The following is a 13124-nucleotide window of genomic DNA, read 5'->3' as shown; positions in this document are numbered from 1 at the left end:
GCGTAGGTAAAAAATGCGCCTGTAATTGGCTATCCCTGCCCCCGTGCGCGTTCTCGCGCTGCCATTGGCTGATTCGGGAAAGTGGGCTGGGTAAAGGAGGGACCGAGGTAGAGGGTCAGGGGTTAGTGAGGCCGGAAGTAAGTGCAATAAAGTTTCTTCAGGGAGGCCGGGCCGGGGAGAAAGTTGGAACGACAACCTAAGGAGGCAGTAGCGTGATCCGGAACCAAATCGGGCCGCGGTGCGGTGCGGCGACTCCATGAGGCCCTGGTGAGTTGGGCCTTTCCCTTCTCCTTAGGTGACCCGCTCCTCCACCCCGGAACCCCTCTCCCGGGACCCTACTTCCGGTCTTCGTGGATAAGTCCCGCCCCCTGAGACCCCCTCCCCGGAAGTCCCACCCCCCAGTTCAGGGGGCTCCCCGAACCCCAACTTGTTTTCTGCTTATTGTCCACGACCCCACCCTGCCGCCCAGCTTTCCTGGAAGCCCCACCCCCGGACATGCTTCCAAGCCCTAGTGCAAGAAACCCGACGGTAGTCCTTCCAATTCCCCGAGACCCCGCCTCCTCGCGACGGGTCTCCGCTAACTCCTGTCCATCGAAGAGCCTATCTCTCGAAAGAGCAGAGCGCCGCTCCTCAAAGAACGCTAGGGACGCGTGAAGCCACGCCTCCCCGAGGCCCCGCCTCTCCCCAACCACGTCGGGCTGAGCGGACACCCCGCCTGCTGGAAGTCTCGGGTGCCCGCGACCTAGGGGCCACGCCCCCTGAGGGGCTGCTCGGGGGGCGAACCCGGTCCCCGCCTCGGAAGCGCGGTCTTCAGCCCCGAAGACCCTGGCTCACATAGTTCCCTTTTCTCTTTTGGGCCTCGGGCTCCGTTTTCCTGAGCGCTCGTGCCCCAGCAGGTGGGACGTCAAAGTGTCCCCGCCGGTTCTGAGCGGTGAGAGGTTAGAGGCAGCCCTTGGCCTCCCCCTGCCCCCTTCCCGGGGTGGGCCCGCGTGAAGGGGGCTGGACTTGGGGAGCGAGGCTTGCTCCGGGGTTCCCAGCCCCGCTACCGGAGCTTCCCCTCCCAGGACCGACTCCGCCCCAGGGACAGCTGTAGGTCTCACACCTGCACCTCGGGAGCTGGTAGGGCCATGGGTTTGTCGGTGTGCGACCTGTGGGTGCGACAGGAGCGAGCGCTGTCCGCTGCCAGGGGACAGCGGCTTGGAGGGGTGGAGGGGACAGTGGCCCTTTTGCAGGGACTCCTCCACCCCCACCGCTCCTTTGGCCCTTCCCCTCCCCCTAAGCAGAGTTCCTGCCTGGGCATTCCTCCTGGGCCCGCTCGCCCGGCCTTCCCTTCTGGAAACATTCCTGAGGCTTTCGCCATTTCCTGCTGCTTGCCTCCTCCTCCTCCCTGCTGGGCTGGGAAGCCACCAGCCGCTTCACCCCCACACCCGGCCACCCGGACTCCCGGGAGGCGGGCTCCTTTTTTCCTATGCAAATTTAAAAAAGCCCTACTTCCTCCTTCTTTTCTTCCGAACGCCCACACCTGTCGCTCGTTCCCGGCCTCTGGATTCCGCGGCCTCCCGCGGCTGGAGGACGTCTTGGCAGGTGTGGGGGGTGTGAGGCTGTGGCGAAGCCTTTCCTCATTCTCTCGGACGTGGAGTGATAGAATTGTGCTCGGGAGTGACCAAGCTGTCCTCGATTGAGGACTAGGGCAGGTGAAAGAGTTCAGTGGTGGCATTATTGATCATTATAATCATATCATTTGCACCCTTATCTTAAGTAAATTTGAGAGTGGGTGATTCCAAGGTGAACGTGGGGGTTCTGCGTATCTTTTGCTACTTGTTTGCTGACCCCCACCCCCCATCTTCCTCCGTGGCCCCCTCAAGCAGAGCTGTGGCAGGAAGCTGTGGGTGGGAGGGATGGGCTTGGGGCTGTTCCCTGCGTCCAGCCTCAGCCCATCCCTGGCGCCCCTGGGCACAGATTTGCCATCTGCCCCCTCTGTCCCTTTGTGGCCCGTAACCCCCGCTTCTGTTGGAGGGAGGACTGTTTCACTCTCCCACGTCCTCCAGGCACATTCTGCCCCTGGCGGACACCCGCACCTTCCCTGGTCCCTGCAAGAGAGTGCGTTCAGGGAGCTGACCTTAGTGTCAGTGTCTCGCCACCCACCCACCCGTGACAGCTTGCTTTGCTAACTAGGCCCGTGGAAGGTGGGGGGCAGACACAAGAGTGCTGGCCGCTACTCCTCGGCATGGTGGGTGCCACGGAGAGAACGAGGCTCCGTCGGCTTGTCCTCTGTTCCACCTCCTGCCAGGTGGCTCCCTGAGGCACCACCCAGGTTGGACTTCGTTCCCCTTACAACACAGGCTTTGCTCTGCCTCCTGGCCCCTCTGCGTCCACTGGGGCCACTACCAACCTTTCCCCATTTCTTTACCTCCTGTCCACAGCTGTTGTAGCAGAGGGTGCTAATGGCCCAGGCTCCCTAGGGCCACCACCCCACTGTGCCATCGCGGTGGGGGTAGCCTGGCCCGGGCTGCGGGAGGGGGGACTTTGAGTGTTCAACCAGGACAGGAAGGGAAGTGCTGAGCTCAGGGATCCCCTCCCTTTTCCACCCCCAGCTGCCTCTGTTTCCTCTCTCATTCCCCCCTACTCTCCCGTGGCTTCCTGCTCCCTTTGGCCTGCCCATGTCCTGTTTGGATTGATCCAGACCTATCCTTATTTCCCTCCTTTCCTTCTCATTCCTACATGCTTCCCTCCCACCCCCACTTTGCTCCCCTCCCCGATTACTGGTGGTTGTCTGGGGGCAGGGTGGGGACACGCATAGCTCTGTCCCTGCCGAGTCCGGGGCTGTGGCAGTGGTGGGGGTTCAGCCCCTTAGAGCCTGTGAGTCAGCACTGTCCTCGGGATTGGGCTCTCGGCTTAGCTCCCCGCCCCTGGGGAGGAGCCAGGCAGCTCTGGGTCCAGCCTGTTCTCTTCTCCGCCGGAGAAGAGGCTCCACGCTGGGCGGGGATGGGGCCTGAAACTCTCTGGGTCTGAGCGGGGGTGGGCGCTGGTGCCACTTACCCTCTCCCTTCCCAGGATCCTTGAGATCCCTGGGCCAGAGAGGTCCGGTCAGGCTAAGGGCCTGGGGATGCCCCCTGCCTGGCCCCCTTGCCCTGACTGGCAGGGGGGCCAGGCTGGGCAGCAGCCTCCCTCTCACTCCAGCCATGGATCTCCTGCCCCCCAAGCCCAAGTACAATCCGCTTCGGAATGAGTCTCTGTCATCGCTGGAGGAGGGGGCTTCGGGGTCCACCCCGCCGGAGGAGCCGCCTTCCCCCTCGGCCTCGTCCCTGGGGCCTATTCTGCCCCCTCTGCCTGGGGACGAGAGTCCCACCACCCTGTGCTCCTTCTTCCCCCGGATGAGCAACCTGAAGCTGGCCAACCCAGCTGGGGGGCGCCCGGGGCCAAAGGGGGAGCCAGGGAGGGTGGCTGAGGATGGGGAGGGGATCGTGGGGGCGGCCGCGCCAGACTCAGGCCCCCTGCCCCTCCTCCAGGACATGAACAAGCTGAGTGGAGGCGGCGGGCGCAGGACTCGGGTGGAAGGGGGCCAGCTGGGGGGCGAGGAGTGGACCCGCCACGGGAGCTTTGTCAATAAGCCCACGCGGGGCTGGCTGCATCCCAACGACAAAGTCATGGGACCCGGGGTTTCCTACTTGGTTCGGGTGAGTGAGCACGCCCCTGCCTCCCCGCTCCCTCCAGAGCCTCCGGTCCCTCTGCCCACCCGTCTCCCAGCACCGCCTTGCTTTCAGGGTTCTGTTTCTCAAACCTTTCTTGCCCCTTCTCCCATTCTGGACCCCTCCCTGGGCCCCTTCCTTCTTGTGACTCCCCCCCCCCACCCCCTTCCCCCCCTCCTGCTCAGCATGCCGCCCAGCGTGGCGGAGGCCCCTAGTAAGTGTTGGAATGAGTGACCCTGGATTGTGTCCTCCGGTCTCCTCCCCCTGGAGATGTCACTCCCCCCTCCCCCCCCCCCAGTGCCTGTCGCTGTCCTCTAGAGTCTCTTCCCAGATGCATGAGGTTCTCCCAGCCTGACTCTTCCCCTCATTTCCTGTTGTCTTGCACGTTGTGGGGTGTAGCCTCGGGCAGTGGGCAAGATGCCTTCATCTTCACTCTTCCCTTGGCGGCTCAGAGGGGAAAGACCCGGGGCTCTTCGTGAAGGGGTGGGGGGAGGCGGCTGACCCGTCACCCGTCACCCTCGGTCCCCTCCCCTCAGTACATGGGCTGTGTGGAGGTCCTGCAGTCGATGCGCGCCCTGGACTTCAACACCCGCACCCAGGTCACCAGGTTAGTGGGGCGGGAGCACACTGGGGGAGGAGGGACGCGGGTCACTTGGTGGCTTGCAGGTGGTACCTTATCTTTTGGTAAAGGGGATGGAGAGAAAGTTAGGGGAGCGAGTCTGAGTCTGAATGAAAAGAGGCAGCTCTCATCGGGATCCTTCCTCCTCCGGCCCATGAGCTGCGGGGGCTGTGGCAAAGCCAGTTGGCAGCTGGAGCCTGAGTGGAAGCTGGGCGGATGGTCGGTGACTGCTGCCTTTGGGAAGGGGAGGGGACATTCGCTAGCTGGAAGGGGGTGGGGCCGGGCCCCGCTGAGGCCCTAACCCAATCAGCCAGGAAGTGGCCTCTCCGTGTCATCAAATATTAAAGGCCCTTAATTCAATCCACCACGACAAAGAGCCTGGAGTGCCCCTGGAGTCTGGCCTGGTCTTCCCCTCCCCCTGCCCCATGGCAGCCCGAGCTGAGTGGGAGGCAGGCTCTGGGTCTCAGGACCTCTCTCCCCCCAGGGAGGCCATCAGTCTGGTGTGTGAGGCTGTGCCCGGTGCGAAGGGCGCAACAAGGAGGAGAAAGGTACCCGGGGGCCGGTGGGGCTGGAGGTGCTGCTGGGAAACATGGGGTGGCTGTGAGGGGGGGTTCCTGGGGTGGGGAACCGCAGCTTCTGAGAACCTTGGGCCCTCCCCAGCCCTGTGGCCGCCCACTCAGCTCCATCCTGGGGAGGAGTAACCTGAAGTTTGCAGGAATGCCCATCACTCTCACCGTCTCCACCAGCAGCCTCAACCTCATGGCCGCAGATTGCAAACAGGTTGGTGGGGTTGGGCGAGGGGGCCAGAAACACTGCTGGAAGGGCCGAGCAGGACCTGGTCACAGTGCCAGGAGCCAGGACAGTCAGGAAGGAGGAGCTTAGAAGGGCCTGGGCTGAGAGGCCAGAAGGGCGGGACCGGCCACCAGGGCTCGGGGCTGCGGTCGCCCAGGTGGGCCCTGAGGCTGCCTGACGTGTTTCATTCCCCTCCTCTGTCCCCTGCCCTGACCCTCAGATCATCGCCAACCACCACATGCAGTCTATCTCATTTGCGTCCGGTGGGGACCCGGTGAGTGGCTGAACGGGGCACAGGTGGTGGGGGCAGGGTAGGGGCCAGGCGCTGGGGAGACACTGGCTGCAAGCGGTGGTGTGGTGTCTGAAAAGCACTGGGTTGTCGGGGGCGGGGGCGGGGGCGAGGCGGGGCTATACAGTCGAGCTAAGTGGCTTCTTCTGACCCTGCCCGACCCCAGGACACAGCTGAGTACGTCGCCTATGTTGCCAAAGACCCGGTCAATCAGAGAGGTGAGGCGCGGTGGGGAGCGCTGGGTGGGGCCGGCTGTCCGTGAGGCAGGTGAGCAGGACCTGGGGAGCTAAGCGGGGGCCCTGGAAAGCGAGGGCCCTGTCTGCGCCCCGCCACCCCCCACCCCCCCCAGCAGTCCGCCTCCGAGCTCACCGACAGCCTGTGCTGTGCCCGCAGCCTGCCACATCCTGGAGTGTCCCGAAGGGCTTGCTCAGGACGTCATCAGCACCATCGGCCAGGCCTTCGAGCTGCGCTTCAAACAATACCTCAGGAACCCGCCCAAGCTGGTCACCCCTCACGACAGGTGAGCGGGTCTGGGGGTGGGGCAGCTCCCGGGCCCCAGGCCGGAACTGAGAGAGCGAGTCTGCCCCACTGCCCACACGCGAGCTCAGAGGGGGTCGGGGCACGGAACCTGTGTGCCCGCGGCCATCGGGAGAATGTGTCCTGCCTGCTGCAGGCCGGTTCCTCCTCTCACGTGCCAGACTCCACGCCCCCACCGCCCCTGCCTGCGTGGACCTTTCTATCCCCAGCCACCTGGGTGCCAGTGCGCTTCTCTCTTCTTGCCCGTTTGGCCGTCCCTGGGTTTTCACTTTCCTGCCCGTGGAAGCCATCAGGAATTTGGGGTGCGGGAGGATGTTTTATTCCCACGATCTCTACCTTTCCTTCCTGCCTTAGGCTGGTAGCTCTTGAGTATTTGGAGGAGATTAAACTAGTCTGGATCGTATCTTTTCCTGCCACCCTGTGCCTCCCCTCCCTCTCGGGAGACAGCATAACAACCAAGGGTGTGAACTTTAGGGTCCAATCCGATTCTGTGGCTCTGCTCCACCACCGTGCGATTGTGAAGCCGCGGGCAGATTCTCCGGCTCTGACCCGCCTCTCTCGTCTCTAACGTTGGAGAAGGAAGGAATAGCTACTTGCAGGGCCCCCGGGAGGGTGGTGCGGCTGTGTGTAGAAAACAGCTGGCCTTGGGCCCACCCCGCAGGCAGCGCCCAGCCCGTGGCCACCGTCTGTGCCCTCCCTCTCTCCTGCCCCTCTCAGGATGGCTGGTTTTGATGGCTCGGCTTGGGACGAGGAGGAGGAAGAGCCACCTGACCACCAGTACTATAATGACTTCCCGGGGAAGGAGCCGCCTCTCGGGGGAGTGGTGGACATGAGGCTTCGGGAAGGAGCTCCCCCCGGGGCTGCTCGACCCGCTCCACCCGGGGCGCAGACCCCCAGCCACCTGGGAGCGACGCTGGTAAGTGGCTCGGAAGGAGGTGGGCTGGGCCCGGGTTGGCAGTAGCAGGTTTGGGCTTCTGGTAACGTCTTGTTTTTGTCCCCGCAGCCTGTGGGGCAGCCTGTTGGGGGAGACCCAGAAATTCGCAAACAGATGCCACCTCCACCGCCCTGCCCAGGTGTGAAGGGAGCCGGGGCGGTGGGGAGGGGGTGCGGAGTCGGGGTGCAGGAGGCTGGACTGGGGTCGCTGTGAAACCTCTCTCTCCTCAGCAGGTAGGGAGCTCTTCGACGATCCTTCCTACGTCAACGTCCAGAACCTAGACAAGGCCCGGCAAGCAGGGGGTGGGGCCGGGCCCCCCAATCCTGCCGTCAATGGCAGCGCGCCCCGAGACCTCTTTGACATGAGTGAGTGCTCCCCTCTCCTCTCTGCATGGCTGTCTTCCCACTTGGCTCCTCTTCTTCTGCCCTGTGCCTTCCTCCCCGGAGGTCTGGGTCCTGGCGTGTGTGGTGCCCCCTGCCTTTCTTAGCCTTCTCTTTGCACCCCCAGAGCCCTTCGAGGATGCCCTTCGCGTGCCTCCACCTCCCCAGTCAGTGGCCATGGCCGAGCAGCTGCGAGGGGAGCCCTGGTTCCACGGGAAGCTGAGCCGGCGGGAGGCCGAGGCCCTGCTGCAGCTCAACGGCGACTTCCTGGTGCGGGAAAGCACGACCACGCCGGGCCAGTACGTGCTCACCGGCCTGCAGAGTGGGCAGCCCAAGCACCTGCTCCTGGTGGACCCGGAGGGCGTGGTGAGTGGTGGGGGTAGGCGGGAGGCTGCGGCCCCCTCCTTCCCTCACTGCTTCCTACTGTCCCTGCTTGGCGTTTGTGCGCAGGCACCCCTCTCCAGCAGTCCAGGTTCCTTCCCTCACACCCCCGGGCCTGAGCTCTGTTCCTTTCAGCCCGCAAAGCCCCAGCCCTCTAGCCCATCTGGGCAGGAAGGTGTTCTTCTTGCCTGAGCCCCTCTTTTAACAAATGAGGAAACCGTCCTGGAGAGGAGCCGCCCCCGGTCCTCCAGACTCAGGGCTCAGACCAGTGTCCTGTTGTGTCTCTGCACTGCCCCCACTGCCCCTCATAACTTTGGGCTCTTTTCTAGAGCAGTCTCCGTCTCGTTTCCCTGTCTTTTCTGCACTGCGTGTCGCCTCCCGGGTCAGAGGAGGAGTAGATAGCCCTCAGCGTCACAGTTCCTGGGCAGACGTCCCCTCTGCCTTTTCCCAGTTCACTGAGCTGTCTGTTCCCGGGGCCAGCTCCGGATTCTCCTTCTCAAGAAGCTTCAGTGATCAGGACTGACAATCCTCCCATCCCGCCATCCTTTTCTCCTTCAACCCTCTTGAATATTCCGGCTTCCTCAGCCTTGGGGGCTGAGGTCTTACTTCGACTCTTCACCTGCATTGACCTTCTCCCTTTACACTCACCAGGTTCGGACAAAGGATCACCGCTTTGAGAGCGTCAGCCACCTCATCAGCTACCATGTGGACAATCACTTGCCCATCATCTCTGCGGGCAGTGAACTATGTCTCCAGCAGCCTGTGGAGCGGAAGCTGTGATCCAGCAAAGTGCTTTCTCCCCGAAGGGGCCCTCTCACCCCTTCCACCCTGTTCCTTGATTCTCAGGACTTCACTTGGGAGTGTTTTGTGGGCTGGGCCTTGTGTTGGAGCTGGGAGTAGTGTGGACACGGTTCAGCATCGGCTGAATGAGAGGTTTTGTCGGAAGCCTGGGGTAGAATCCCGCTTCTCCCCGAACCTTACCAAAGTATTAATGTACAGAGTAGCCCCTTCCCTGGGCCTCTCCTGTGCCAATCTGATACCCCCTTCCCCAAGAAGGTGGGTGCTTGAGGCCTGGGCAGCGTGCCTCCTTGAAATGAGAAAAGGCTAATGGGGCAATCACCTTTCTAGGGAAGGGGGAACAAATCACACCTTTGGTCTACCCTTGGGCTCAGATCCCTCTCAACAACTCTCCCTCCCAGTGGTTAAACTTTGTGCCTTTGACCATCTCCTAGGTCTGAAGAGATTTTATGCAGAGAGTTCTTGAGCCCCTGAGGTCGAGGATGGGAGTGCTGACATCTTGGCTTCGGGGACCCTGTCCTCTCCTTGCTCAGCACCCACTCCACCTCCACCCCAGTGTAGGTTGGGAGAGCAGAAGCAGGAATGGCAGCTGGCCCCTGTCCCTGGGGAAAATGCAACCCTTAGAGATTGCCTCAGAGCCCCCCTCTCCCTGGCCAGTGGGGAGATGGACCCCTCCCTTGCTCAGTGCCTCCTGGCCAGGGGGGGGCCCCTCACCCAAGGGGTCTGTATATACATTTTGTAAGTCCCTCCCCCACCTCCCAATTTGCATGCATGTTATACTCTACAGCCAAAGCGTTGCCCTCGGTCCTGCAGCCTCTTCCCTGCCTCTTGCTGGGGCGGGGGCGGGGGTGGGGGTGGGGGGTGTGACAGGATTCAGGCCTCCTGAACTGGTAACTGCGGGTTTGTGGAGGCAGGAACGAGGGCAATGAGACTAAAGCAGTAGACAATCCCCAAATACCATCTGTAGATTTGGAACTACACCTACTTTGATTTTTATACGCGTATATTTTCTGGCTGTGGATTTACTTTCCTTGTTTGTTTTCTCTGGCTTATCTGGAGCACAGAATGATGATAGTCAATGACATGTACACATCACCTCTTTGCCTTTTCGAAGCCCTTTTATAAGGACTAGCATTTCCCTCCTCCTGGCCTGGGCACGATCTTTTCCGCCAGAGACTGCGGCCTTGGAAGTGGATCGCGCGCCGGGACTAGGAAAGCCTGGGCCTCCCGGAGGCCAGGCGGCCTAGTGCACGACCTGAGCTTCTGAGCTTCTGTGTCAGGCTGACGCCCCCCGCCCCCCACCCCGGGAGCCAGCCCTGCTGCTGGGGGCTCCGCCTGCGGACTGGGAGTGGGGGAGTGTCTCCACGGTCTTCGTCCTCGCCTTTTTGTTTGGGTGTCTTCGCGGGTGTCACTTATACCAAAGGGAAATCCTCTTTATTAAAGTCCCTGTTTCTTCTACCTCGGCCTCAAGGTCCCTGCTGCTTGTGGCTGGCCGCGGCCGGGCGAGGGTGGGAGTGGGGGAGGGGGAGGCGGGGCGGCCCCTCCCGCAGCGGCGCCTCCAGCCTCCCCCCTCCCCCCAGGCTCCGGCTCCGGGTGGTCCGGCCCGGGCCCCGCCCCTCGCCGCGCGGCGGCGGCCACGCCGACTTCCGCTTCCGGCTGCTGCCGCGGCCGCGGGCGGGCGGCTGGCGCTGCGCTCGGCGCCTGGCCTCGCCGCCCGGCCTGGCCGCTCCTCGCGGGCGCCCCGAGCCCCCTCCCGGCGATGGTGCCGCCCGAGGGCGCGTCCGTCCGCCGCCGCCGCTGACCCCGGCCCCCCCGCCCCATGGCCGCCTCGGCGCCGCCCCCACCGGACAAGCTGGAGGGAGGTGGCGGCCCCGCACCGCCCCCTGCGCCGCCCGGCACCGGGAGGAAGCAGGGCAAGGCCGGTGAGAGCGCCCAGGACCTGGCGGCCGGGGGGACGTTGGCGGGTGGGCGCAGGCGGGGGTTCCTGGGACCGGGGGACCCGAAGGGAGGCTCGGGCGGGGGGACGGGGGGGTCCTTGTCACAGATTGGGGACCCTAGGGTTTGGAGACGCACGGACTCCAGGAGCCACTTGGGAGTCTGAGGGCATCGGGGTGGGGGGGGGTGTCTCATTTAAGGGAGGAGGCAGCCGAGAGTGCGGCCGTGCAGCGTTCTTCGTAGCGCACCTTTGTTCGTGTTTGTTAAGTGAATGAGCAAGCGCGTGTCCAAGTTAGAAGAGCTGCTCCGGCGCGTCCGGGAGGCAGGAGGTCGGGGCAGCCTCAGGGAGATGCATTTGGGTCTGCATTCTGCTGCTCTTCCTAGGTCTGCAGATGAAGAGCCCAGAAAAGAAGCGAAGGAAGTCAAATACTCAGGTGAATGGTGCTTGACGGTGGGGGGTGACTCCTAGCTGCCACTCCAGTAGGCTGGGATGTAGCCTCTCAGTGCGGGGAGAAGAGAACGTTTCCTTGCTTCTGGTCCTGTCTCTCAACTTCCTAACGAGGGCGGGGCGGGGGGGGGGGGGTTGGTGGGCGAGGGCTGTGTGTGAGGCCACTTGACCAAGGATCTTATCTGTCAGGAAGAGTCATCTTTTTTCTAGCGCTTTGTGCTGTTAGTACTTTAGCAGCTTTGGGAGATGGGCACTGCCCCTATTTTACACACGAGGATCTGAGGCTTTAACACGTTGAGTACTTGTTCGAGGGTCTCCAGATTATTTGGAGTCAGAGCTAGGATTCCAGTGCGGTTCTGTCTGCTTTTTCCACCTCCTGTTTCCGTTATGTTCTGAGGTTTGTCTTGACTTGGGATCCGAGCTGGCCTTTACCAGCCTCCAGAACAAGTCCTGCATTTCTACGGCTCTGCTGGCTTCTAGCTGTGTGTTTCCTTCTGTGATCCTTTCTTCGTCCTCTGTTCCCCACTAGGGCCCTGCATACTCACATCTGACGGAGTTTGCACCACCCCCGACTCCCATGGTGGATCACCTGGTTGCATCCAACCCTTTTGAGGATGACTTCGGAGCCCCTAAGGTGGGGGGCGCAGCCCCTCCGTTCCTTGGCAGTCCTGTCCCTTTTGGAGGCTTCCGCGTACAGGGGGGCATGGCAGGCCAGGTACCCCCAGGCTACGGCACTGGGGGTGGAGGGGGTCCCCAGCCTCTCCGTCGCCAGCCCCCTCCTTTCCCTCCCAATCCTATGGGCCCAGCTTTCAACATGCCCCCCCAGGGCCCTGGCTACGCACCTCCAGGCAACATGAACTTTCCTGGCCAACCCTTCAACCAGCCTCTGGGCCAAAACTTCAGCCCTCCTGGTGGGCAGATGATGCCAGGCCCGGTGGGAGGATTTGGCCCCATGATCTCACCCACCATGGGACAGCCTCCCAGAGGGGAGCTGGGCCCTCCTTCTCTCCCCCAACGCTTTGCCCAGCCAGGGGCACCTTTTGGCCCTTCTCCTCTCCAGAGACCTGGTCAGGGGCTCCCCAGCCTGCCCCCAAACACAAGTCCCTTCCCTGGTCCGGACCCTGGCTTTCCTGGCCCTGGTGGTGAGGATGGGGGAAAGCCCTTGAATCCCCCTGCTCCCACTGCTTTTCCCCCAGAACCTCACTCAGGCTCCCCAGCTGCTGCCGTTAACGGGAACCAGCCCAGCTTCCCCCCAAACAGCAGTGGGCGGGGGGGGGGAACCCCAGATGCCAACAGCCTGGCGCCCCCCAGCAAAGCTGGTGGGGGGTCAGGGCCTCAGCCTCCCCCAGGCCTGGTGTACCCGTGTGGCGCCTGTCGCAGCGAGGTGAATGACGACCAGGACGCCATCCTGTGCGAGGCCTCCTGCCAGAAGTGGTTCCATCGCGAGTGCACAGGCATGACTGAGAGCGCGTACGGGCTGCTCACCACCGAGGCCTCCGCCGTCTGGGCTTGCGATCTCTGCCTCAAGACCAAGGAGATCCAGTCCGTGTACATCCGCGAGGGCGTGGGGCAGCTGGTGGCTGCTAACGATGGCTGATCCTGGCGAGGGTGAGGGTTCCCAAGTCTGGCTCTCGGTCCTCGTTGCCACTGGCTTCCTGTCCCCAGGGGGCAGAGACACGGTGGCTCCTGAGGGCAGGGAAGGACCTGAGGTGGGCAGGCAGAAGAGTCTGGATCGCTCGCTTTTCTGGAAAATTACCTGTACACGTTGAGATCTGCAGAGATCAGGAAACCAAAGCCCTACCAGCGTTGTGGTGGCTCCCATCTCTGAAGGCCTAGGGGTATGGCTGCAACAGAGAAGAGGCTGGAAGAAGGTCCGGAGGGCAGGGGTCTCTTCTGTGCAGATGACGGACGCCCCAGCACCTGTGCCTAACACTCCTGTCCAGCCCCGCAGCGGCAGCCTTAGTTTTTGGAGTGAAGTGTTAAAGGTTTCTGGCCAGAGGAGTCGGGGTCCCATCCCCGCGGTAACGCTTTCATGGGCTTTAGGAGACAGCTTTAGGTAATAAATGGGGAATTTTCCCTTTTCTTACCCTCCCCTTGCCTCCTCCACGACGTACCCAAGCCTCACCCCCTCAGACAACCAAATAGCTTGGAGAAGCAGGAGAGCGCCCGGCTGGGGCAGTTTCTTGGTGATTTGGGGCTTCAAGACTGTGCGAAAGAGATGCTGTCTGGACCTGTGTCCCTCATACCAAAGCCACTGGCCCTTTCTCAGCCTCTCTCGGGCTTTTAATGACCGTATTTTTGCCAAAAATTGGGATATGTGGT

At 62.7% G+C, this 13124-nt stretch overlaps 2 protein-coding genes across 7 annotated transcripts; both read left to right on the top strand.

Annotated features, from left to right (window-relative positions):
• Positions 1–123: 123 nt before the first annotated feature.
• SHC1 (SHC adaptor protein 1) lies at positions 124–9877 on the top strand. Of its 6 annotated transcripts, none has more exons than XM_027048421.2 (13): positions 124–267; positions 3510–3677; positions 4226–4296; positions 4793–4856; positions 4969–5088; positions 5321–5374; positions 5556–5607; positions 5783–5909; positions 6644–6842; positions 6930–6999; positions 7076–7225; positions 7368–7606; positions 8273–9877. In XM_027048421.2, the coding sequence occupies exons 2-13, from the start codon at positions 3513–3515 to the stop codon at positions 8399–8401; spliced, it is 1440 nt and encodes a 479-aa protein (XP_026904222.2). In that variant the 5' UTR covers positions 124–267; positions 3510–3512; the 3' UTR covers positions 8402–9877. The 6 variants fall into 6 exon arrangements, with proteins under 6 accessions (XP_026904222.2, XP_053065037.1, XP_053065035.1 ...); XM_053209062.1 differs by lacking the exon at positions 124–267 and adding an exon at positions 343–938; XM_053209060.1 differs by lacking the exon at positions 124–267 and adding an exon at positions 343–1119.
• Positions 9878–10085: 208 nt separating this feature from the next.
• PYGO2 (pygopus family PHD finger 2) lies at positions 10086–12893 on the top strand. The gene is made up of 3 exons (XM_027048422.2): positions 10086–10341; positions 10739–10788; positions 11332–12893. The coding sequence occupies exons 1-3, from the start codon at positions 10239–10241 to the stop codon at positions 12397–12399; spliced, it is 1221 nt and encodes a 406-aa protein (XP_026904223.1). The 5' UTR covers positions 10086–10238; the 3' UTR covers positions 12400–12893.
• Positions 12894–13124: the final 231 nt, after the last annotated feature.

This window comes from Acinonyx jubatus, chromosome E4 (genome assembly GCF_027475565.1).
Source record: "Acinonyx jubatus isolate Ajub_Pintada_27869175 chromosome E4, VMU_Ajub_asm_v1.0, whole genome shotgun sequence".
NCBI classification, from domain to species: domain Eukaryota; kingdom Metazoa; phylum Chordata; class Mammalia; order Carnivora; family Felidae; genus Acinonyx; species Acinonyx jubatus.
Note: the sequence above shows the minus strand (reverse complement) of the source record. Positions and strands in the feature narration are given on the sequence as shown.

Bases quoted from the DNA above. Each gene is read 5' to 3' on its own strand.
- SHC1 (XM_027048417.2), top strand. From the start codon at position 3,183: ATGGATCTCCTGCCCCCCAAGCCCAAGTACAATCCGCTTCGGAATGAG. The intron at 4,857-4,968 runs GTACCCGGGGGC...GGCCCTCCCCAG, and splicing joins GCGCAACAAGGAGGAGAAAG to CCCTGTGGCCGCCCACTCAG. The intron at 5,375-5,555 runs GTGAGTGGCTGA...GCCCGACCCCAG, and splicing joins TTGCGTCCGGTGGGGACCCG to GACACAGCTGAGTACGTCGC.
- PYGO2 (XM_027048422.2), top strand. From the start codon at position 10,239: ATGGCCGCCTCGGCGCCGCCCCCACCGGACAAGCTGGAGGGAGGTGGC. The intron at 10,342-10,738 runs GTGAGAGCGCCC...TGCTCTTCCTAG, and splicing joins GAGGAAGCAGGGCAAGGCCG to GTCTGCAGATGAAGAGCCCA. The intron at 10,789-11,331 runs GTGAATGGTGCT...GTTCCCCACTAG, and splicing joins GAAGGAAGTCAAATACTCAG to GGCCCTGCATACTCACATCT.